The sequence below is a fragment of the Ostrinia furnacalis genome, unplaced genomic scaffold, assembly GCF_004193835.3.
Source record: "Ostrinia furnacalis isolate ACB-3 unplaced genomic scaffold, ASM419383v2 OfSCF1534, whole genome shotgun sequence".
Taxonomy (NCBI): domain Eukaryota; kingdom Metazoa; phylum Arthropoda; class Insecta; order Lepidoptera; family Crambidae; genus Ostrinia; species Ostrinia furnacalis.
In genome coordinates, this window is record NW_021131773.1 from 563,281 (window position 1) to 589,556 (window position 26,276).

The 26,276-nt window shown below is 41.5% G+C and overlaps 1 protein-coding gene across 1 annotated transcript; it reads left to right on the forward strand.

Annotated features, from left to right (window-relative positions):
- The first annotated feature begins 139 nt into the window (after positions 1–139).
- Positions 140–25,863, forward strand: LOC114353030 (uncharacterized). Its single transcript, XM_028304838.1, has 18 exons — positions 140–398; positions 5,427–6,182; positions 8,260–8,563; positions 9,104–9,275; positions 9,847–10,797; positions 11,632–11,794; positions 12,391–12,537; positions 13,468–13,939; positions 14,281–14,413; positions 16,341–16,458; positions 17,289–17,453; positions 17,953–18,079; positions 19,745–19,936; positions 20,492–20,640; positions 21,187–21,439; positions 22,560–22,831; positions 23,330–23,545; positions 25,735–25,863. Exons 2-18 carry the CDS (start codon positions 5,439–5,441, stop codon positions 25,837–25,839), a joined length of 4,683 nt encoding a protein of 1,560 aa, XP_028160639.1. The 5' UTR covers positions 140–398; positions 5,427–5,438; the 3' UTR covers positions 25,840–25,863.
- The last annotated feature ends 413 nt before the right edge of the window (positions 25,864–26,276 follow it).

Consider the following 26,276-nt stretch of genomic DNA (forward strand, 5'->3'; position numbering starts at 1 on the left):
CATAACAAACTTAAAAATTACCATTTTACCAACACAAAACGAAAACCATGGAAATGACGTAAACACTGGAAATGACAAAACGGTAACCATAGCAACGGGTTAGTATACAATAGTTTGTCACGCGAAAGCAAAGAAAGAACGCACGTAATAGGTATTTAAAAAATAGTTTTATTACCAAATTATTACTGTTTTTCTATGAAACATAGTAAAAATAAGTGCAAATTTAGTTTTAGCAATTTGTGATACATTTTCTACTGATTAAAAATAAGTGATGAAGTGACCCACTGAAAAGTGTGTCAAGGTGTGGGAAAATTATGAATAACTAATAATTTTTCGTTGTGCAAAGGGGAACGTCTGAAAGTATGTGTTAAGAATTTCATAACAAAGTTTGTATCGAGGTAAGTCTTACGTTCTTATCTTTTTCGCTTTTATCTTAAAAATTGCATTTAACAATAATTAACTTTATTGTTTACGTAGGTAAATAACTTTTTTTGCCTACCTACACCGATTAGGCTGGTTTTAGTGTCACGCGGGCTGTCAGTGCGGATCGCTCCGCACAGCCGATCTGTATGAACTGCTAGGGAGCGAGAGCGGTTCCTCCGGACCGCATTACTCTAAAACGCTCCCTAGAAGTTTATACAGATTGGCCGTGCGGAGCGGGTCCGCACCGGACGTTCCGCGTGACACTAAAACCAGCCTTAACTGCGCGTATACCTATAGCGGGGGCCGGGTGGGCCGTACCCACCCTAGAATGGTCCAGTATGGTCCATTGTCCCCCAGAAAATGATAGACATAGTAAATCTTCATACTTTATACCCTATGACCCTAATCCCCCCGCTGCCAGGGCGAGGGTCCCAGCTACCCCCAGAAAAATAACCATTACGCCAATGCTACCTATTCCAGAGGTACCTACGCGTGAGGTTTCAGTAGGTATACTTAAAGTGCCATAATCTTTGCTGAAACTCAAGCAAAAGAGTCATCAATATCTAAGACTAAGAGCTGGTGAACACCAGACCTACGTCATTTTATAAAAGCTGAAAGTTTGTCAGCGTATGCTCCCAATATCGGATAGAATGTTGGTGAAACATGAAGTTTGGGTCATCGTGGCTTTGGCAGCTATCCTAAAAAAAGCTCAGTAATAATGATAATATCATCAATTTGAATCCTATACTGAACATTTGTTGTATGGCGTATGCTTTCGCCTTGTCCATCTGATGCACTGATTTAATCTTTTTTACCCCCACTGGGAGTCTGGGACTCGGAACTCGGGACCTCTGGGTCTTTTCAAATTCTACCTACTTTCGTACTTAACGTAAAAGTCTCGAACCACAACCAATAGAGACTAGCTAGAGAGAGTCCACGGGGATGGATCGTAAACATAATTCTGTCTAGTGGTTCCCATCCCAGTGACTCTTACGCCGCAAATAAAAAATACTTATTTTGTTGTAGTTTACTTTTTAACAGACTTCAAAAAAGGAGGTTATATGTTCGGCTGTATGTATGTTTTTTACTTACTACGACCACACCTAACTACCGTACTTTTTACATAACTACACTCGACAGCAAATAAATCGCACCACCCGCGACAAGCACTATCAAACGTATGCATCCCCACTTCACACCAATATTGGTACCATTCAAAAGCCTAGTTCTAAACTTCATTTCATTATAGGAAAGGTTTTTACCCCAAAAATGTTTCTTTAGAAGGATCCAGAGTCACTTCTTCAAAAAATAGATAGTTACGCTTGAGCCAACTTTTATGGCTATAAAACTGTTAAGTTGGGATTAATCGCTATCCATCTGTTAAAGAGGACACGTGTGATCATTACATATTTGGTTTTATAACCATAAAATTTGGTGTAGATAATTGATCTCAGAGGTGAGCCCAAAGTGAGGTCTTTTTTCAAGTCACATTTATGGCCTATATGTTAATCATTTATTAAGAAATTAAATGTGTTTTTCTTTAAGGATATTTATTGGGCTTTCAAATAACACCAATATTGTTGGGGCACCATTATTGTGTCAAAAGAAAATCTTTAAAGTTCGCGTCGTGGGTGGTGTGATTTATTTGCTGTCGAGTGTAGTAACTAGGGGAAAGTAGTACGAGATGATCCCCTTAAGCGGGAATCGCTGTAAAATACATATTTTTCGAGGTAAACCAAAAATAAATACGATTAATACTAGTATATTTATCTATCTAACTTTCCTTATACTCAAAACCAGANTGTAGTTATTTAATTTTTAGCGTTAAGAGTTGCATCTCAAACTAATTTGAAAATTATAAATAACTTGAAAAAATGTAACTGCCTAAGGCATCGTGGGTTCAATTCCCGCCTTAGGCAGTTAGATTTTTTCAAGTTATTTATAATTTTTAAAAATATGACATATTATGTTAAAAGACCTAACTAAATCTCGAGCACAGTATATGGGCGTATTTGCGTTAAAACGTAATAACGATACATTAAACAACTTTTTCTAACTGATTTATTATTGATATAGCACATGATAACAATTAAAATAATTACATGCATAAATAAAGAGAGTAATCGCTTAAAATATTATATTTACGTTGTCATTTAAGTCTCTTTACGTTGAACAATATCTATACATGAAATTATAGAAATGTGACGACGTAAAAGGGCAATGCGTAAAATCTCAAAATATAGTTATAAGAAAAATATAAAAATTTATAATAGCAGTAGCAAAAGCATTACATGTTAAGGCTAAATGTGAAATTTCATTAAATTCGTTTTAGTAGGTCAGAAGATATGACCCAAAAATATGGTTCTGGCCACTAAAATGGCTCTCCTGTAAAATTTACTTTTTTCACTTACGCCAGTATACGTAGGAGCCATCGATACGCGAACCCCTTGATATACTGCCAGTAGCCAATGCTGATACAAGGGTATTTCTCATCGCTATGGTTCTCATCGTCACCTTCGTGGCAAATTTTATTTCTAACTTATTTCAACTTTTTGTAAACAAAAATTGTAGCGCTTGATGTAAAGATTGTATTCTCAGTAAATCAGTCAAATAGTGAGTCTCTTTTGGAAGCTTTAACGTTTTGAATTTTTTGATGCCACGAAAGTGATTCTGTACGTCACAGCAATAATTTTTTCAAACTTTACTACTGTAAATGACTCTTAAGTGTTTATAAAACATATATTTAGTCTTATTTTCATAGATAAATAGCAATAACATACTATAAATAGGTACCTACTTAAAAACAAGATTTTATTTTTATTTTATTTTATTTATTTATATTAGGGAAACAAACAATTTTGATATACAGACAAATAATCACACAAAAAAATAGGACAGAAATCAGCAAAGTTTCCACAGTTAAAATTAATACAGAGTGCAGATAAAATTTTACCGATAACGTCACCTACAAAGTTACAAGATTCTACGCAATTGGTTTTAAGGGTGACACTGGTGGCATTCTGAAATGCTGAAGAAGCAAAAAAAGGATTATCAGTCCCTCAACAAAAATATATATTTTTATTGAGGCCAGAGGGCCTCGTATTTTTAATGTACAACTTTTAACTCAAACTTCAGATTAAATTGATCTTACAAACAGATACCTACACAGTCACATATACAGACATACATACAGTCATACAGAGAGACAGACAACAAAAATACGAGGCCGCCCTTATTTTTTTTATTGATGTACTGTGTACGTGAACTCTACTTACCACGTATAATTTATTAATTGTTAAAATATTGTAAAAACATAAACACCAGTCACTATATTTTAAAATAAACCAAAGCAAGAAATCACTTTCGTGGCCTAAAATCACCTTCGTGTATAAAACACCACGAAGGTGATGCCACGAAGGTGACGAAAATTTTTGTTTTTTATGAATTATCCTTAAATTTGAATTTAACGGTTCAAGTCGAATACTACACAAATAAGTCTAACATGTTAAGTTTTCAATGGCCTAAGTTTCAATTAAATTGGTTAAATTTTAGAGGTAGAAAATATTGTTCAAGCAAGCGACGGCATGTCTATGGATAATCACAAAAAGTTACGTATTTTTTTCGCGGAGCGACGATCGACCTATCTCACCTCCCCAATGGCCGGAGCACGACTGACGTTAACCGAATAGAACGCTGTGATTGGTTGCTGGTGTTCGGTTTAACGGCAATCTTGTATTATTCGGCATGTGACGATGCACAGCATCTGGTGAGAGAGATGCGNGTTTTTATGGCCAAAATATTAAAATAAAACATAATAGAAAGCCTAAAGACAACAGTAATTACATTTAACATTGTTTGAATAAAAGTAACATAAGCTCAAAGTCATGCCTATTTTAGATGAAAAGTACACAATTTATCTTTTTTCTTGTCAAATTCGATGTATCGCTCACGCCACCATTAAGTACGATTTGACTGAGGCGGGGAGGTGTCCAGAGCTATGTTTTACCAGTGAAAGAAACTAAATAACGTTAGTGGTTTCAGCACAATCGCAAAGGATCATCTTACCCCAGGGGATCAACTCGTACTACTTTCCCCTACTTAGTATTTCAGTGTTTTTAGAACCTAGATAATTATGACTCAGGTGACTACTAAGTCCACTAATGACTTATTGATCGTTCTTAAATACTTAAATGTTGTGTTGTTGTTATGACTCTACTTCGTTTTTACTATCTGTGAGTGGCTGTTACGTTTTATACAGGGTCAAGCGTTCATATAACACGGTACCTTCAGTTCCTTCTTAAGGGTTTACGGGATTATTCCCACCTCTCGTTCCTACCGCTGCAACTCCTGTGTAGCCAGGATCTACAGCTTGACCGCCAATAAACCAACCAGTGAAGGTTCAGTTTGTCCCGGGGGAAAGTCAAACTGTTATTGGACGATCACGAAGCCCGATATTACGACGAGTAATTTATATCCTGCTAACTAACGCCCGTACCTATTCACAAACTATGCTTGGTTAAGTGAAGCAGCAAATCGAACGCACAGCAGCGTTGAATAGAGCTTTGTGATTGGTTCATGTGTCACCATGTGCGTCCACGCGCTCTGTGAGACCTCATAGTAATGTTTGTGAATACGGGCGTAAGTAAGCTACATGTCGCTGAGCGTTTATTCAAAAAATATCAACGTATTTAAAATGTTTACATGACCAAGTGTTATGAAGCATTAGGTAAATTAATTTGTTAACGATTTGATCGAATGAAAGCACGAATGTTCAATCAATAACAAGACGAATATGTAGGTACTCCTACGTTCTTGTATTACATGCATGTAAAACTCGTTAGAGCAATGGTTCTTAAACTTCTATACTTAATTACAAGCATAATGTTTAATCAATGTGTTTGTCTAAACTGAAATAAGAGTTCTGCTTCAAAGGGCAAGCTAGATAAGTCGTCGGTCCAACTAATCTAAGGTCATTTACATTACCTACGTATTTTATTTTTCAGCTTTCTCTTAAAATGCAGACTACGCTGCGCAAAACAGACAGCAAACCGAAGCCCAAAGATAAAACCTCCAAAGACGATATTACTCCATTATCAAAGAAACCTCAAGAAGAAAAACTGAAGAAAAGCGTCTATAGCGTTTCTACGCCTCGGAATTACATACAAAAATCTTCAACGGCCGACATTTACGCTCAAAAGAAGAAAAACAGCGCGCAATTAGTCAAAGCGCCTAAAAAAGCAGGTTCTACTACTACAAGCAATGTGTCTCCAATGAGAGACCAGTTAAAATCTTCTTCTTCTTCTATAAGTCAGATTAGCGCGAAAAGAAGTAGTACTTCTCTAGTAAAAACTGACCAAAAAGTATCCAGTGCATCAAGGCATGCAACGCCGAGAACTGCTAGAGATTTACCATTTGTTAACGTGACTGTAAACTCGCCGATTGCTAAGAAAAAACTAAATAACGATGATAGGATAGCAACAGAAACAAAAGACAGAAGAAATGTAGAAAAAACAAAAGAAAAAAGACACCTTGAAGAAAAAAAAGAAAGAAAAAAGGTAGAGGATGCAGAAAAAATAAAAAATGAAGACACCAAAGAGGTTGCACGGCAAAGAACTAAGACACGGACGTTGAATGATAGTGAAGTAAAGGTGCTGACTCCTGAATCGGTGGACAATAATGCAGAAATGATGAACCTTTCGAAGAAGCTCGCTGCAAAGCCGAAGGCGTTCTTTGTGGACTTGGAAGGGGATAAACCTAAGGTAACTTAAAAAACCTACATAATTTTCTATATTGCGATTGTGGTCAAATACCCACCTTGTTATGCATAATAATTAACTTTAAAAAAAAATAAAACCGACTTCAAATGCGTGAATGCAAAAAAAAACTAAAAATTGAAAATATTGGGTATAAAAAAGTTCATCCCCAATTTTCCACCCTTGGGGGTGAAATATTTTCTTCAAATTCGCATGAAACCACCCTTTTGATAATACCTATTCAACAAAAAATAATCGTTCAAATCTATATCTATACTTCTATATCTATACTTCTATACTAATATTATAAAGCTGAAGTAGTGGAACATGACGCTCAACCACCATAAGGAGTTAAAGCATTTAATTTACACAATCTTGGTTTGTCTATATATACTGGGCAGGGTAAAAAACTTCGTCACCGCGATGCAGGATTGTATGCGCGGTGGAGTTTGCCATAGTAAGATCGTAACAGCGCCATCTGTTGGTACGGTTTGTAGTGGCGCAATTTATTAATCACAGTTTGTTTATTTGGTTGAACGCGCTAATCTCAGGAACTACTGGACCAATTTGAAAAATTCTTTTTGTGTTGGATAGTCCGTTAATCCCTGAAGGCTTTAGGCTATATATCATCACGCTAAGACCACTAGGAGCGGAGCACCAATGAAGAATGTTTCAAATCAGTGATTTTTTTCCTTTTGAGAGCTGACGCTGCGTAAACGGTTAAAGTTTCGCATAAATTATGTATGATAGGATTTTCCCCTTTAAAAGTTCTACAAAAAAGTCCGCTACAGCATATGTCTATCTTTTATGGTTGGCTCACTGTAACCTTTTTGTCTGGATGTCTGGATGTTTGTTCCTCTTTCACGCAAAAACTAATAAACGGATTTTGTTGAAACTTTACAGTATTATTATTTATAACCCAGGCTAATATATAGGCTACAATTTATGACGATATGTGACAAACTAAATTTCAATAAATAGTTAAGAGGTGAGAAATATCCTTAAAAACGCCATCTATCGACGTGCTTTTGCGGTCGTAAACATTCATGAGAGCGAAGCCGTGAAACGTATCATTAGTCCTAATTAGGAACTAAATATTACATTTATAGAACTGTTCATAATATTTAAAATTTAGTCATTATAGATATTTTATGTAATTGAATAATTCACTGTGTTAAAACGAGCAAATCAAAGTCTAAATTAGTGACCGCCATCTATCGACGTGCTTTTGACGGTCGTTAACATTCATGAGAGCGAAGCCGTGAAAAGTATCATTAAAATTTTATGTAATTGAATCATTCACTGTGTTTAAACGATCAAATAGTATTCAAACATTTAGATAATAACGTTAAAAACCATTTAAAAATCCTATGAGAACTTTTTCGACTTCTACACGGACGAAGTCGCGGGCAAAAGTTATTTGTAAAATCATCATCATCATCATCATCATTTCAGCCATAGGACGTCCACTGCTGAACATAGGCCTTTGTAAAATAATTAGACTAAATTATTAAAAGTGCCTACCCAAAGTCATTAGTCCACGCGGACGAAGTCGCGGGCACTGCTAGGTGATTTATAATCGGCGGAGATATTGCGTATAAAAAAGTTCATCCCCAATTTTCCACCCCTGGGGGTTGTTTTTTCTATTATTAAATTTAAATGGGACCACCCTTGAGGTATTACCTATATGCAGAAAAAAGATTTGTTCAAATCGGTTCATAATTGGCGGAGTTATCGCGTAACAAACATAGAAAAAAAAAAACATACGGGTCGAATTGAGAACCTCCTCCTTTTTTGAAGTCGGTTGAAAAATACTTAGTGAAACGTCTATCTTCTTCTATACAGGGTGTTAGGTAAATGGGTATATGAGCCGACACTAGCCCATGTTAACATGGGCATATAAATGGTATGGTGAAGTCAGAAAATTGATATCTTCATTTTAATTATTTTTATTTTCATACAAATCGGATTTTATAAAATTTATTTTGTGACGTCCAAACGCATTTTGTGACGTCCAAACGTCAGCGAGACATCAGATCAGGTATGTGTCACTTCATAATACTAATTTATCCCTTTTTTAAAGGCATATCAAATCGAGAAACCCAAAGAACCCAAAGAGAGCGAAGACGAAGTAGATTACGAAGACGACTTCGAAAGTTATGAATCTGACTTCGAATCGGACCACGAATCGCCTTCGGACAACACAGAGCATGATACCGAAGATCTTAGTACGGGGGAGGTGGAAAATGAACCGAATGCTGATAGGAATAAGGCTGTATTGGTGGAAGGTGATGATGGAGAATATGAAATGAAGAATCGTGGGGAACAGAGCGAAGAAGACACGGGGATTAAAGAAGGAAGGGACGAGGAAAAAATGCTAGATTCAGGTTAGTTAGTAACTCGAAAAATATTTGTTAGTCTGGTTTAGTCTGGTCTGTGATCACGTAGAATTTAGTCCAATGACCCCAAGCTACCCGTCCTTATCGCTCGCGCGCAATTATATTCTTGTCGCGCTCGCACACTCACTGCGGGCTCCCGTCGCACAGTCGCAACAGCAATATTAAGCGCGAGCGATAAGGATGGGTAGCTTGGGGTCATTGGACAAAATTCTACGTGCTCACAGACCGGGCTTTAGCATAAATAATAAAGTCGCGTATATATCTATTTGTAACTAATTTGGGTCAGTGGACTTTTTTGATAGAGGTTTTGTAACTATAATACGAACCTCGTAAAGCTCTTCATCATCAAAAATCACAGTCCATTGGTGCCAAGTGGTGAGTACAAAATAACATAACCAATGGCGACTGAGTTTCTTGTGCTGCTTCTTCTCAGCACTGACCCATTTACTGTCCCGAAGCAGTGATAACGTTAAAGCAATACTGCGACGTGTAAAAGCACTTTTTGAAAGCCTATTTGCATTTTTCCAGGTAACTTCGACCTCCGCGACGCCCGATCGGCCAACAAAGGCAAACCCACGGTCATGCAGGACATCCTCGAAGATTCGGAGCTGGACGTCCGAAGCTCCCTCACTGATGAGGGCTTCCAGGAGATGAGTTCGGGGTCCAGCATCAAGACTGTTCACACTGAAGTGTTTGAGAGGTATGCAGATGATATTTTGCAAAATGTGCAAAATGCATGCGCCCGTTTTTGTTTTTCAATCCCGCCGAGAACACACGTTAAGCCTTATTTAACTAATGCTAAAATATTAAAAATGAACTCACGCAGGGCGTTGCACTTCGCGACACTGCTTTTTGGTATGATGAAAAACAACACTACGACTTATCTACAAGATAAATTAGTTTGGACAAGGGAATTCCACTCGCACAAGACCCGTCGCTCCAGCAGCACTCTCGTTCTTCCGCCGCACCGAACCGTTGCCTTCCGGGGTAGCTTCAGGTTTGCCGCCTCCAAGTGCTGGAATGACTTGCCACCGCCATTACGTCGTCTGCAAACATTGTACACTTTTAAAAAGAAATACCGGGAACACATTTTTAACGAACAAACACTGGAGTAGGTTACTTGTATCCTTACCTAAAGGTTTCAGACGATCAAGCACGGAAGTGGGCAAGACGATCGAGACTGCTGTAGCCTGACATCACTACTTGAAAATTGTCATGCCGTTAGTGCAATAAACAATAAATTAACAGTTTTACTTTTCGCTTACTTTCAGGCCACTTTTCATAGACTTCACAAAAGCAAAAGAGAACAAACGAAAAAGGAAAATATTTGAAAGACTGAAACAGCGCGCTAAAGATATTCTCAGCATGGTAACACTGCACGAAATGTCATACTCCCTCTTCGAAATGAAACCGATCCCCTACGATTTGTACATGGCAACATTTGGACGGTCTAACTACGTGCAGACAGCAGTTCAAACGTTCGAAGATGGTATCACTGAAGAGGTGCAAACTGAAGAGATTTTAATAGAAGAAAAATGGACGCAACATCCTGTCGAATTTTCAAAACACGATATTTATTTGAAAACAAGTAATAAAACTAGAAAATACAGTCATAGTACTGAAGATTATTTATCTAAGTTTACAATTTTGTTAAATAATCCAATGGATGTTGATATTAACAATGCGATTAATTTGGATGAAAATTATAAAGCGAATCCGCTAAGAATGTATTTCGAACAAAAAGATGGCGCCGGTTCCGCGGAAATGTTTCCATACGAAAGTTACAAAAACAAACTGAAAAACAAAGAATTTAACAGTGGAAAATTGAGTAAATTTCTCAAGAAAGTGGAAAGTAGGATAAGTAATATTTTAAGCCAAAATACTGGTAATTCAAACAGCACTGAGTTAGTTAAGACTACAAAATATCCGTTCAGCGAAGGTTACATTTCTTTGTCTACAAAAAACATTACCGAAGAGAAAAATTCCTTTTTGAAGATGATGAAGATTACGGACGTAATATTTTCGGACTCTAAAAGCAATTTATTACTGACTGTACATAGCAAATGTCCCAATATACTTGAGCAGAAATGTGTTGTGTGTCTATGGGATATAAGCATACTGAAGAGCGATCCAGTGAAAGTTCTCGTAGCTATAGACAATATAAGTGTAGGCAGATTTAAAGGGAACACGGATGGTATATTTGTCGCTGCTTTGGAAGATGGGTACGTTTCTTGCAAATATGTTTCTTTGGTTTCCGAAGAAAGCAATATAAAGAAGTTCAGACTCAATCCAAGGATATTTAACTATAGACAGTGGCGGCGTAGCATAGGTGGTTGGCACCCGGGGCGGCACCCCAGTCATAATATAAATTATAGCCTAAAGCATCCCAGAATGGCACTCCCCCGTCATGAAATCACGAACGTCCTTGCCATGCAGATGCGTCAGTGAGTACTAATGAGGGCTATCGTTTTAGCGCTCACCAGTTGGCGCCACTGTAGAGTAAGGTCCTGTCACTTGCTAGTAGCGAAGACAGTGGCGCCAACTGGTGAGCGCGAAAGTGGTAGGAGGACTATCGCATTTGCACTCATCAAGATGGCGCCACTGTAGAGTAAGGTCCTGTCAATCGCCAGGGGTGCCAACTGTTAAGTATAAAAACGATAGCCCTCATTGCGCGACTTTTGTCACCCCCTGATGCTTGGCACCCGGAGCGGACCGCCCCCACCGCCCCCCCCTTACACCGCTACTGTCTATAGGTCTGGGGCTTAACTTACTCTGTCACAGAGGAATGGGAGCGGCAAGGCATTTTGAGACGTTAGCGAGACTTCAGATTTGTATGCCCTGTCACGTCATAATATTATGTCAATATCACCGACCGCTGAGAAAATGCATTCCAGACTGTTCGATACGACCAATATCAATAATCTTGACTGGAGGAGGGGGAGCGCGTCTCAAATAAGTTTGGGAACCAATGCCTTAGACACTCACTGAGTTGACCTGAAGAAAGATTTTGTTAAGAATTCGAAAATGTACTGGTTTCAATATATTTTAATTTTTAGCTCAATACACCTTTGGGATCTATCAGAGAGACCGATGTGGTGTCCCGATGTTGCCAACGCCAAAAAATCTACCAATTTGGTAGAAATTGAGAGGAAAGAAATGACACAGATCGAGTTGGACAGGGAGTGGAATCTCCAAAACAGTCATGTCGGTTATGATTCAGTAAGTATTTTCATTAGTTTAAAACTTTTGTTTCAGCCAAATGACGTCCACTGCTGGACAAAGGCCTCCCCCAAGGATTTCTACAACGACCGGTCCTGCGCCGCCCGCATCCAGGTACTTCCCGCGACCTTTACCAGATCGTCGGTCCACATAATGGGAGGCCTGCCCACACTACACACCCGTCTTCCGGCCTGTGGTTGCCACTCGAGAACTTTTCTGCATTAGCGGCCATCAGCTCTACGATTAAGGGTGGATTTGACCAAACAAGAGTAAATATTAATCTCAGAATAAATCGTCAGTTTTGACATAATATTTTCCATACTGAAACTGTCAATGTGCCAGTTATACATTCAACGCTCGCACACTCACTGCGGGCGCCCCTCGCACAGCCGCGACAGCAATATAATTACGCGCGAGCGATAAGGATGGGTAGCTTGGGGTCACTGGACAAAATTCTACGTGCTCACGGACCAGGCTTTACCAGGAGTTAATCTCGGATAAAAGTTTGGTCGAATCGGGCCTAACGCGTAAAACATATTCGCAATGGATTATAGACCAAAACACCTTTAACATTGAGGTTAATTTTAAATTCACAGGTGATTCCCCAATGCGCTCTGCAAGCTTGTGCGTTTACTAGTAGCGCGGATCACATACAAAAAGGCGACTCGGCTGACAGCGTGGTAGGGCTGGAGATTGACGGCAAGGGCGTCAGCCACGATGGAAGGAGGAAGGTCTTGGGACAGGTGAGATTTGAATAAATGTACAGTGGACCACAGTTCCAGCCACCCATTTACGTTTTTTCTCTCGTTCTCATCAAATGGCGATTCTTTGTGATAGAACGAGACGACATGACCTGAAATAGGTAGCTGGAAGTGCGACCCATAGTACACTATGTAAGTAATAATGCGATTAACGAGGAAAATGTCAGGGGAGTGTAAGCCAAATTCTCCCTTATAAGACGTCCACTGCTGAACATAGGCCTTCCCCAATGCTTTCCATGTTGCCCGGTTGGTAGCTTTTTTAGGTCATTCTCCTGTTTGCCTCTGGTAAATGGTCCAAAGATGTTTATTTATTATTCATCTACCAATAGACTAACTACCAATAGTCTCCTACTAGGTGGACCGACGATCTCGTAAAGGTCGCGGGAAGAGCCTGGATGCGGGCAGCGCAGGACCGTGCATTGTGGAAAACTTTGGAGGAGGCCTTTGTCCAGCAGTGGACGTCATTTGGCTGAAACGAACGAACGAACGAACGAACGAACCAATAGAATGATGTAGAAATCTTTGAGGGAGGCCTATGTTCAGCAGTGGACGTCATGTCGCTGAAATGGATGACGTGATGAAATGGAAGATTGTGGAAAGTGCCCACGCTGGCCAGATGATTTGGAGAGGCTGTTTTGTTTAAAAGTAATAATTCGTTTTTACATCTTCTATATCTTCTATTATTTTATAAATAAAAATGAATTGATTTTCGTTAGTCTGATTAAAACTCGAGAACGGCTGAGCCGATTGAGCTGATTTTGGTTTTAAAATGTTTGTCGTAGTCCAGGGTAGGTCTAAACGGTGAGCAAATACGCGTGCGATATTGTTTTTCTGTGACAGACAAAATTCCACGCGGGCGAAGCCGCGGGCGTAAAGCTAGTTAGGTAATAATATTATTAAATTTTTGCGCAGGTCTGCTCACTTCAACGCATAGGCATCCTTACAATTTGGTTCATAATCCAAGAGAAAATTAGAACCTCCACAGACATGGGCAAAGCGTTCTGGTCGAAAATCAGACTAGAAATGAACCAAAACGTCTTACTGATGGACCACATTGACATGCCACGGCCAAATTCTCCTGAAAATACATTCGTGCCATCTTTTAACCTAAACGCGGCGAAACGGCGAACGTCAGTCAGGAGGAAAGAAAAAAAGCAGATTTCCCGCCAAAAGTCAGCTGTCAAAAGTGACAGGCCGGCCAGTGCTGCCAGTGTAAATAATTTTCTACCACAAAGCAACTGGGAGACGGGGATCGTGTGTAGCGACTTGAAAATAATGAGAGTGCAGGAGAGAGATTATTATTTGGTGGCCAAAAATAGAGGGGAGGTTTTGTGCTGCACGAAAACGGCTGGAGTCTTCAAGGTCAACAGGTTCAGTGTTGCTAGTAAGTATTGTGGTATTTTCAAGTTACGTTGACTTTTCTATAATTTTTACGTCACACGGTTGTGTCAAATAGTTCGTGTTCCCCATGGAGGTCAGAAAGTTAGTTACTAACACGTCTTTGTTACAATAATTGTTATTGGAATAAAGTTGTGTTGTCAACTTTTTGGCCACTTCGAACTATTTGACGCGGACAAACTTGGCCTTTATTGGTTGGGTTTTTATTGGCGGTCGAGCTGTAGATCCTGGCTACACAGGAGTTGCAGCGGTGGGACCAAGAGGCGGGAATAGACCAGTTTCCTTTAGTGTTGCCAGTCTAAAAAAATGTGTTTTTGCTTCACACAGCTGACACGTCATCAGTGACCTGCCTGGATGTCTCGGCTCACTCTCTGCCGTACTTCCTAGCGGCCACTGACTCTGGAACTGTCAACCTGTGCTCCATACTGGAGTCCAGGGTTCTACTTACGCTGGACTGTCGGTAAGTGTAATTAAATATTCTGATATGTTCTCAGCACCAGCTGATATGTTGTCCTGAACCTGTACCACCACGCTAGGTGCCCTGAAATAGGACAATTTCCACTCTTCCCAAGAGACAAATATGCGATCATTAGGCCTACCCACACCGCTTGGCTAGCGTGGGGAGTATAGGCACAGAATAATAATAAGTACTACGTAGGTACAGAAGTTTTACTTCGCGAAGGTATTCAAAAAATTGTATGCTCAATGTCATTAACAATATGGTGTAATTTAGCTTGTCTCAAGAGTCAAGCACCATTTTGTTCCACTTTGTTACTCAGCGGCACGGAATTTGGCCCAAGCCGTAACACCCAGATATGAGGCCAAATAGGTGTAGTATACCTAAGTTTCGTGTGACATGTTAACAGAACATTTGTTTTTGTTAATTTAAGAGGCTATATTCATAAAAAAATGCGTCTGTTTAACTTTTTTGACTCTAGAAACGCATTTCGTTGTTGGAGCGTAAAGAGTACGGGGAAGTTTAAATTCGATATTAAATGTTGTAAGCGTTTGGCGTTTTGTTTTTTATTTTTAAATGAATCTTAGGGTTATTCTCGTTTCCATAATTTGAGTATAATGCCCATTACTCCAGCTCAACTTGCTCAAATAGTGTTGCTTAGAAGTCAAGGGAGTACGCAGCGGGAGATGGCTGAAACTTTTAATTTATGACGTACAAACTTAAGATACACGTTAAAAAGGCATGACCAGACCACCCTTTACACAAGAAGACCAAGAAGTGGGGAATTAAAGGTATATGTCAGCGCGCGATGACCCGATTATCGTGCTTACAATATCAAGAAATCGGGTTCTCACTAAGTTAGAGATACGCCAGCGTTTACAAACAGCATGCCAAGTGAATGTCAGTGAGCACACAATAAGAAGAAAAATGGAGGAATATAACCTACATACTCGAAGACCAGTTCGAGGACTAGAACTTCTCCGATACCTTCGCCAAGTGCAACTTAGGTTTCGTAGAGAACAAGCAAATTGGACGCAAGGCTAATGGAGTAAACTCTTTATGAAAACTGTCTGTTTACATAGTAACTCTTCTCCGCACCTTCTCTATACACTACCACGGCCGTCTGGAGCTCTTAAGGTGACTCTGCAATCATCGATCCATAGAACTTTACTCCATTAGTCTAACGTCTAATTTGTATGTTCTCTAGAAAACGTAAGTCGCACTCCTAAGATTCATTTAAAAACAAAAAACAAAACGCCAAACCCTTACAACATTTAATATCGAATTTAAACTTACCCGTACTCTTTACGCTCCAACAACGAAATGCGTTTCTAGAGTCAAAAAAGTTAAACAGACGCCTCTTAAATTAACAAAAACAAATGTTCTGTTAACATGTCACACGAAACTTAGGTATACTACACCTATTTGGGCTCATATCTGGGTGTTTAGGCTTGGGCCAAATTCCGTGCCGCTGAGTGTATTTAGGCAGTTAAATACTGCACAGTATTTAGTACACCATTTTCTTTATTTTTTTCCATCATACACAAGAATACGCGTGCGTGAGTTAATGCTCGCTCGTATGTGAGGCCTTGTCCAATAGTAATCCTGTAGGTGGCCATCGTGCGTCTTTTGTTTTCGATGTAAACTCGCGGAGATGAACAGGCCTGGTATAGGACAAATCATCCATTTGTCTCTGTAAATTCGGAAAGATCAATTAGCTTCTATAGTGGAGTCTGATGATGATGAATAAATTATCAGTATTAAGAGACCAATATCGAAATCTCAAAGAAAAACTGAAGAAAATTGTCTTTTTATAAAGAATCTCCTTTCCCTTTTCCCTGCGTTAACTCGAAGAAATCGATCCTCAGCGATAAAATTGCTTAAATAAAGAGTATCTCTATCTATTCAATACTTCTATCCTTTCCCACAGGAATGGTCCCCCATCAGCCGAAAGCGAGAAGTACCACACAGACCACAAGGGCCGGTTCCTGGGCAGCGCCTCCGTGAGGCCGGAGAACCCTTCGATGAGCCTCAGGCCTTCAGCTGGAGTGAGTGACTGTTTATAATAATACTAGCTTTCCGCCCGCGGCTTCGCCCGCATGGAATTTTGTCTTTCAAGAAAAACTTTATCACGCGCGTTCCTGATTCAAAAACCGGGATGAAAACTATCCTATGTCCTTTCCCGGGACTCAAACTATCTCTATGCCACATCAAAATCAGTTCAGTGGTTTAGGCGTGAAAGCAAGACAGAGTTACTTTCGCCTTTATAATATTAGTATAGATATAGAAGTATAGGTTTGTTGTAGTGTACAAATTAATATTCCCGTGAAAACAATCCAATTGAGGGAAAAGTGAGGCAAAAGTCTTGTCATTATTGTCAAATCTTATGTAATTACTGTCAAAACGTTGTTAAAATTTTAAATAAACAACTTGAAAAAATTGAACTGCCTAAGGCGGGAAATCGAACCCCTACCTTCCGCTTGCCGCTTGGAAATTAAAAGGTTTTTATTTTTATTATGCATTTATCTTAATGAAATTATTATTTGTTATTTATAAGACATTTAATTAAAGCAAAAAAGTTTCAATTTTGAAGTGGACCAGAATGGTCAACTAAAAGAAGCTTCACTTTTCGTGCGCTTGCTATCTATCTAGGCTTTATTAATCTATATTGAAGAAATTGAAATGATGAATTTTAATTTCTGTGACGGGTCTGGGTGTGACTATGTATAATATTTATGTATTTAAAAAAAAAAGTATATAAGTAGTATATCCGTTAAGCTAGCACCCATAACACAAGCATTAAGTTGCTTACTTTGGGACTAGCTGGCGCTGTGTGAAATTGTCCAAAGATTTATTATTATATTATATTTCCACGCAGATTGCCGTGAAGTCCGTGAGCTGGTCCCGTGTGAATCCGTGCTGCATGTTCGCTGCGCTGCGCTGCGGCGCGCTGCTGGCGTGGGAGCTCACGCGCAGCGACATCCGAGCTGAAGTCGCGGTCGATGGCGCTGCTGGTGCCATGGCGGGAGGACACGGGGCTCTGGTGAGTCAAATACGTAAGTGTGTCGTTTCAGCCAAAGGACGCCCTCTGCTGTACACAGGCCCCCACCAAGAATATTCCTAAGTATGGCATATCGCCGAGCACGTAGAATTTCGTCCAATGACCCCAAGCTACCCATCCTTATCGCTCGCGTCGCTGTCGCGACTGTGCGACGGGCGACAGCAGTGAGTGTGCGAACGCGACAGGTAGCTTGGGGTCATTGGACGAAATTCTACGTGCTCGGCGACCAGACTTTAGCTACTTCCTTAAACCTTCACTATCTAGAATGTATTTTTTTTTGCAAATAGGCTTTTATTACCACTGTTTCGGGACAAAAACTAGGGTAAGAAGGAAGAGAAGCAGCGTAAGAAACACAGGCAGTGTTTTTTGTGTGTTTCGAGCAAATATCTATCAATGTTGTTTCACCACCGGGACAAAATATGTCTGCTAGTTTAGACTCTTTGGGATTATCCGGCCCGGTTCAATGGCAACTCTTTCCCAGGGTATTATGACCCGGTTAGATAGCGACTCTATCCCAGGACTCCAAGGGTCTTCTGGCCTAGTACAGCGACTGGTCCCGTGTGAACCCGTGCTGCATGTTCGCTGCGCTGCGCTGCGGCGCGCTGCTGGCGTGGGAGCTCACGCGCAGCGACATCCGAGCTGAAGTCGCGGTTGATGGCGCTGCTAGTGTCATGGCGGGAGGACACGGGGCTCTGGTAAGATAAAAGTCATTTATTTGTAGATTTTCAGGTACTACCAGCCAGGTAAACTGTTTTAATCACGCACGGAGCGAAATTTCAGCCAAAGGACATCCACAGCTGTATAGAGGCCTCCTTTTATAACACTGCTTCGGGACTATAAGTGGACCAACCAGTGCTGGGAAGAAGCGCATGAAACTCAGGGTTGCATGTGAGATTTTTTCCAGTATCTACCAAAGTCGCTTTCCTCAACCTCCACTAGAAAGTCGTAACCCTGCCACTGCTTAGAGTCAGTGCTGAGAAGTAGCGCAAAAAACACAAGCAAGGTTTTTTGTTTTTCGAAAGAGTAACTAGGTATCTTCCGAAGATGTATTTGCTATAACTTCAGCATCAGGACAAAATGTATCTGCTAGTTTAGAGACACCTCGGAGTCTTCTAGAAACGTTGTTCTTATTCTAACTTCATCATAGGGACTAGATGTATTTTGTAGTGTAGCCCGTATTCACAAACATTACTATGAGGTCTCACAGTGTGCGTGGACGCACAGGGTCACACACGAACCAATCACAGAGCTCTATTCATCGCTGTGCGTTCGATTTGCTGCTTCACTTAAGCAAGCATTGTTTGTGAATACGTTAGAGACAGCTACGATATGTACTCTGGTCCCGTGTGAACTCGTGCTGCATGTCCGCTGCGCTGCGCTGCGGCGCGCTGCTGGCGTGGGAGCTCACGCGCAGCGACATCCGAGCTGAAGTCGCGGTCGATGGCGCTGCTAGTGCCATGGCGGGAGGACACGGGGCTCTGGTAAGATGAAAGTCACCTGATTTCAATGAAAAAGACGTCCACTGCTGGACCAAACCAATCACCAAGTATCTCCACGACGGATGCTGGCGGTAGATGACGCTGCTGGTATCCTTCCGTTTGGCCAAATTACTTTTCGCCAAATTTCACTTCGCAAACAACTTATCGCCAAAGTTTCATTTCCCAAATAAACTTTTAGCAACTGTACTTTTCGCAACTAATTCATTTGGTCAAATTAACATTTGGCCAAATTTTACTTGGCAAATGTTTATATAGCAAATGTTTTATTTTGCCAAATATTATATCCCAAATAATTTGCTTGGTCAAATTGACACTTCACATACTTACGAGTACCCACCGTTACCCACTAATCAAAGCATAAGGCACATGGTCATGGTTTTCACAATAATTCGCTGTCGCGACTGTGCGACGGGCGACAGCAGTGAGTGTGCGAACGCGACAGGTAGCTTGGGGTCATTGGACGAAATTCTACGTGCTCGGCGACCAGACTTTAGCTACTTCCTTCAACCTTCACTATCTAGAATGTAATTTTTTTGCAAATAGGGTTTTACTACCACTGTTTCGGGACAAAAACTAGGGTAAAAAGGTAGAGAAGCAGCGTAAGAAACCCAGGCAGTGTTTTTTGTGTGTTTCGAGCAAATAACTATCAATGTTTTTTCACCACCGGGACAAAATATGTCCGTTAGTTTAGTCTCTTTGGGATTATCCGGCCCGGTTCAATGGCAACTCTTTCCCGGGGTATTATGACCCGGTTAGATGGCGACTCTATCCCAGGACTCCAAGAATCTTCTGGCCTAGTACAGCGGCTCTGGTCCCGTGTGAACCCGTGCTGCATGTCCGCTGCGCTGCGCTGCGGCGCGCTGCTGGCGTGGGAGCTCACGCGCAGCGACATCCGAGCTGAAGGCGCGGTCGATGGCGCTGCTAGTGCTATGGCGGGAGGATACGGGGCTCTGGTGAGTCAAATACGTAAGTGTGTCGTTTCAGCCAAAGGAAGCCCGCTGCTGGACACAGGCCCCCACCAAGAATATTCCTAAGTATGGCATATCGCCGAGCACGTAGAATTTCGTCCAATGACCCCAAGCTACCCATCCTTATCGTTTGGTCCGCTGTCGCGACTGTGCGACGGGCGACAGCAGTGAATATGCGAACGCGACAGGTAGCTTGGGGTCATTGGACGAAATTCTACGTGCTCGGCGACCAGACTTTAGCTACTTCCTTCAACCTTCACTATCTAGAATGTATTTTTTTTTCAAATAGGCTTTTATTACCACTGTTTCGGGACAAAAACAAGGGTAAGAAGGAAGTGAAGCAGCGTAAGAAACCCAGGCTGTGATTTTTGTGAGTGTTTCGAGAAATATATTCTATCAATGTTGTTTCACCACCGGGACAAAATATGTCTGCTAGTTTAGACTCTTTGGGATTATCCGGCCCGGTTCAATGGCAACTCTTTCCCTGGGTATTATGACCCGGTTAGATAGCGACTCTATCCCAGGACTCCAAGGGTCTTCTGACCTAGTACAGCGACTCTGGTCCCTTGTGAACCCGGCTGCATGTCCGCTGCGCTGCGCTGCGGCGCGCTGCTGGCGTGGGAGCTCACGCGCAGCGACATCCGAGCTGAAGTCGCGGTCGATGGCGCTGCTAGTGCTATGGCGGGAGGACATGGGGCTCTGGTAAGACTAAAGAAACATGGTGGATTCAAAGAATAGACGTCCACTGCTGGACCAAACCAATCACCAAGTATCTCCACGACGGATGCTGGCGGTAGATGACGCTGCTAGTGCCATGGCGGGAGGACACGGGGCTTTGGTGAGTCATATACCTACATAATAAGTGTGTCGTTTCAGCCAAAGGACATCCATAGCTGGATAAAGGCCTCCTTTTATAACACTGCTTCGGGACTATAAGTGGACCAAACCAGTGCTGGGAAGAAGCGCAAGAAACTCAGGGTTGCATGTGAGATTTTTTCCAGTAAGTATCTACCAAAGACGCTTCCCTCAACCTCCACTAGAAAGTCGTAACCCTGCCACTGCTTAGAGTCAGTGCTGAGAAGAAGCGGCACAATATTCTTAGAAAAAGTTTTTTGTGGGAATTTTTCAAACGAGTCTCTATGAAAGCTCTTTCTATTGTAACTCCAGCATCAGGGCGCAACATTTAGACAGTTAGCGATCTTCTGGCCCACTTTAGTCACACTGGACTACCCAATATTCATGTCGTAGTGTGTTCTCCCCACTCTGTCCCGGGGTATTCTAACCCGGTTAGATAGCGACTCTATCCCAGGACTCCAAGAATCTTCTGGCCTAGTACAGCGGCTCTGGTCCCGTGTGAACCCGTGCTGCATGTGGGCTGCGCTGCGCTGCGGCGCGCTGCTGGCGTGGGAGCTCACGCGCAGCGACATCCGGGCTGAAGTCGCGGTCGATGGCGCTGCTGGTGCCATGGCGGGAGGACACGGTGCTCTGGTGAGTCAAATACGTAAGTGTGNGGTATCCTTCCGTTTGGCCAAATTACTTTTCGCCAAATTTCACTTCGCAAACAACTTATCGCCAAAGTTTCATTTCCCAAATAAACTTTTAGCAACTGTACTTTTCGCAACTAATTCATTTGGTCAAATTAACATTTGGCCAAATTTTACTTGGCAAATGTTTATATAGCAAATGTTTTATTTTGCCAAATATTATATCCCAAATAATTTGCTTGGTCAAATTGACACTTCACATACTTACGAGTACCCACCGTTACCCACTAATCAAAGCATAAGGCACATGGTCATGGTTTTCACAATAATTTTATGTAAAACAGAGAGATTGCTAAAAATAGTATGGTTGCAAAAAGTAGGTATTGTAGAAAATAGTAGGTTAGGTTAGAACAGTGACCCTTAATGCGCGAAGGCGAGCGAAGCGTGCCGCGGTAGCGGCCGCCGAGCGCTAGAATCATCTCTATTGTTAATGAATCATTTAGAAATTTCGATAAAAAGAATGAAATATGAAAATTTTTTTAGAAAAAAAATTATATTAACTACCCATTAACCTTTAAAGTCCCAGACGGCATACATTAATGCCATAACAATTGATTCTATTGTGTCTAGATTCGCGGGCCTTGAAGGATTAAACAAAATAATAACCACAAGCTAATTTGTATTCCATTCTATGCACCAATCAAATTGTTTTGTAAATAGTTTATCGTGAAATATTTTTGCCAAATGAAACATTTGGCAAAACATACTTTGCCAAAAGATAATTTGCTAAACAATAATATGCCAAAAACGACATTTGCGAATTAAAAGTTTGCAATAAGTTGTTTTGCCAAATGAGAATTTGCCAAATGAAAATTTGCGAAACGTTGTTTGCGATGTGATAATTTGGGAAACGTTTTTTGGCCAAACATTAGTAATCCCCCTTAATCGCCTCGATATCTACGCGAAGAGTGATGGTGCTGCGAGGAACTTCTCTAGATAGTATAAAAGTCGCTCCGTCTTACGTAGTAAAGTACGCTTGGATCATTTAAATTACACAACAGATTTTTTAACTGCGGTTTTAATCAAGATTAATAAGGAAGGTTTAGATATTACACCCATTCTTAGAAACTCTATTAGTACTGGTGAATCCGTGCTGCATGTTCGCTGCGCTGCGCTGCGGCGCGCTGCTGGCGTGGGAGCTCACGCGCAGCGACATCCGAGCTGAAGGCGCGGTCGATGGCGCTGCTAGTGCCATGGCGGGAGGACACGGGGCTCTGGTAGAAGAAAGTCACTTGATTACAAAGAAAAGACGTCCACTGCTGGACCAAACCAATCACCAAGTATCTCCACGACGGATGCTGGCGGTAGATGACGCTGCTAGTGCCATGGCGGGAGGACACGGGGCTCTGGTGAGTCAAATACATAAGTGTGTCGTTTCAGCCAAAGGAAGCCCGCTGCTGGACACAGGCCCCCACCAAGAATATTCCTAAGTATGGCATATCGCCGAGCACGTAGAATTTCGTCCAATGACCCCAAGCTACCCATCCTTATCGCTCGCGTCGCTGTCGCGACTGTGCGACGGGCGACAGCAGTGAGTGTGCGAACGCGACAGGTAGCTTGGGGTCATTGGACGAAATTCTACGTGCTCGGCGACCAGACTTTAGCTACTTCCTTCAACCTTCACTATCTAGAATGTAATTTTTTTGCAAATAGGGTTTTACTACCACTGTTTCGGGACAAAAACTAGGGTAAGAAGGAAGAGAAGCAGCGTAAGAAACACAGGCAGTGTTTTTTGTGTGTTTCGAGCAAATATCTATCAATGTTGTTTCACCACCGGGACAAAATATGTCTGCTAGTTTAGACTCTTTGGGATTATCCGGCCCGGTTCAATGGCAACTCTTTCCCAGGGTATTATGACCCGGTTAGATAGCGACTCTATCCCAGGACTCCAAGGGTCTTCTGGCCTAGTACAGCGACTCTGGTCCCGTGTGAACCCGTGCTGCATGTCCGCTGCGCTGCGCTGCGGCGCGCTGCTGGCGTGGGAGCTCACGCGCAGCGACATCCGAGCTGAAGTCGCGGTCGATGGCGCTGCTGGTGCCATGGCGGGAGGACATGGAGCCCTGGTGAGTCAAATACATAAGTGTGTCGTTTCAGCCAAAGGACGCCCTCTGCAGGACAAAGGCCTCCCCCAAGGATCTTCCTAAGTATAGATCCTGCGTTGCCCGCATCTTCAGTCCGGTCGCCGAGCACGTAGAATTTCGTCCAATGACCCCAAGCTACCTGTCGCGTTCGCACACAGCTGAGGCCGGGTGACATGGGGCTCTGGTAAATAAAAAGTAATTATTTTCAGAGTTTTAGGAAGCGCTTTTTGGAGTTTTTCGGGAGAGTAGGTATCTTTGCTGCTCCTACTAGTCAATAACCATAGCGTGTCGTTTTAAACTAAAGGACGTCCACTGCTAGACAAAGGCCTCCTGTAAGGATCTCCATAACAACTGGTCCTGCGCTGTCCACATCAAGATGCTTTCTTGAACCTTCACTACCTAGAATGTCATATATTTTCTGCAAAATGTGGACCCATCAGTTTGTGCATCAGTGCTGAGACGACGAAGCTTATGATAGGGATTTTTGTGGGAGTTTTTCGGGAGGTGCCTACCAAAGACACTTCCCTCAACCTCAATCAGCGCAAGAAACTCGGGGTTTTTTTTTTAGTTTTTCGGGAAAGTCATCATGATGGGCCTATTTAATGTAAAGGTATGCTGACTAAGAAAAAATGCCAAGTTTTATTTGTTTATTGCACAAAAATCCAAACGTTTTATTAGTTAAAATTAAAACTTTATAATTATAATATTAGTGTTAGGTACAGCCTACTTAAATTATTAAATAAAAGAGATCGACTCAGCTTGTACCAGTGACCAAGATGAGATAATAATGAATAATGTTCGTATATTTGTTTGAGTATTCAATGTTGTCCATTTACTCGTATCATGTTGACCGTGCGAGTTCTCAAGGTAACTTGATAATGGCCAGTCATCGTGGCCAAGCAAATAATTGTGCGTTGTCATGTCGAGTCGTCGAAAATTATTTTATTATACCTAGGTAGGTAATTTATCATCTAAGTGATTATTAATCTACAACCTGGTCGAGAACTGCGCACCTGACAGCAATGGCGTCACATTTCATCGACGCTCTGAGGGCTGAGTGTGAGGTTAAATCAAATGTCGTCACGCGTAAAAAATTACATTAAATGTATGACGGATTGTACAGCGCCCCTAGCGGAAACTTTCGAGAACTAAAATGTTTGTAAATTTTTTTAACGCGCTTACTAGAGGACGTTTTATGTAAACTCACACTTCAGCCCTCTGGACAGGGCGAACGAGGGGAGGTGTGCGGTAAATGGGAGGGAGAGTTAATTGTATTCCAGCGAGTTTTTTTATCATCTGTACCCACACGGTACACCCACAAGGTGGACCGACGACCTCATAAACGTAGCAGGAAGGCGCTGGATGCAGGCCGCTACCAACCGGGCGATGTGGCAATCATTGGGGGAGGCCTATGTTCAGCAGTGGAGGTCTTGTGGCTGAAATGATGATGTCATCAATAAATAAATAACTGTCATCGTGAATAGGTATTAAGGTAAAATATTGTACTTATTAATGGTGACATTGCAAGTTTTTTACGATAGTCAGAATGATGGAATACAAAGAAACGATAGCGATCGCCTAAACTTTTGAATAGTAAGACTAGGTACGTATCTAATGTCTGTTACTATACAAATGCTTACTCTGGGTTGCATCATCTTACTTTAGCTAACTATGACAAACGTCAAGTCTGTCAAACTCCATACAAAAACACCATAATATAATAATTATAGTTACGTAAAGTTAACATGATGCAACTCACAAACCCTTGAAAAAGAGGCTGACAATAATGACTGAGTTTCTTGCGCTGCTTCTTCTCAGCACTGGCCCATTTATTGTCCCGAAGCAGTGGTAGGATTAATACTGGGACATGTAAAAGTGCTTTTTAAAAGCCTGCTTGCAAAAATAAAATGAATTTATGAATTTTTGCAGCCTTAAAGTTAAAATTAGTCTTACGTCCGTATTCACAAACGATGCTTGTTAAGCAGAAAATCGAACGCACAGCGTTGAATTAGCTCTGTGATTGGTTTGTGTGTCACCCTGTGCGTCCACGCGCACTGTGAGACCTCATAGTAATGTTTGTGTATTTCGGGCGTTTGTTTAGGTCTAGGTTTTGCAGAAGTATAAATTATTATTATTTTTGTAAATAGATAATATTAATTTCTTTTTTACAGGCACTAGTGACACCAAGCGGCGAAGTGCAGGTACTGAAGCTGCGCGGCGAGCAACATTCGCGCGAACATTCGCAGCTGTTCGGCTCGTACGCGGCGCTTTTGTAGGAACAATAAAGTTTACTGATATTACATGGCTTTTTATTTTTTTATTACCTTCATAATGAGTATAGATGACCCACGCTGAACTGTCCCGCCAAACTCAATGACAGGGGGGCGCTACCATCGTTCAACGACGTAAAACGATAGCCCTCATTGAAGAAAACGTTCCTGAGTGACGCTGATCGCTCGGCGCCGACGCTTCATACATTTCGGCTGTCAGCGCTGACGGTCATCGTGCGTCAGCGTGACTCTAAAACCAGCCATAATGTCACCTAATCTAAAAATGTGTGGTATAGTTCCAAAATACTGGACTGTCCTGTCGATGACATTGACAGTGGGGCGCCACCGTCAATACCGGATCGCTGGTTCCGATTTTTGCCATGTTGGAAACCATATAGTTGAACGATGGTAGCGCCCCCCTGTCATTGAGTTTGGTGGGACAG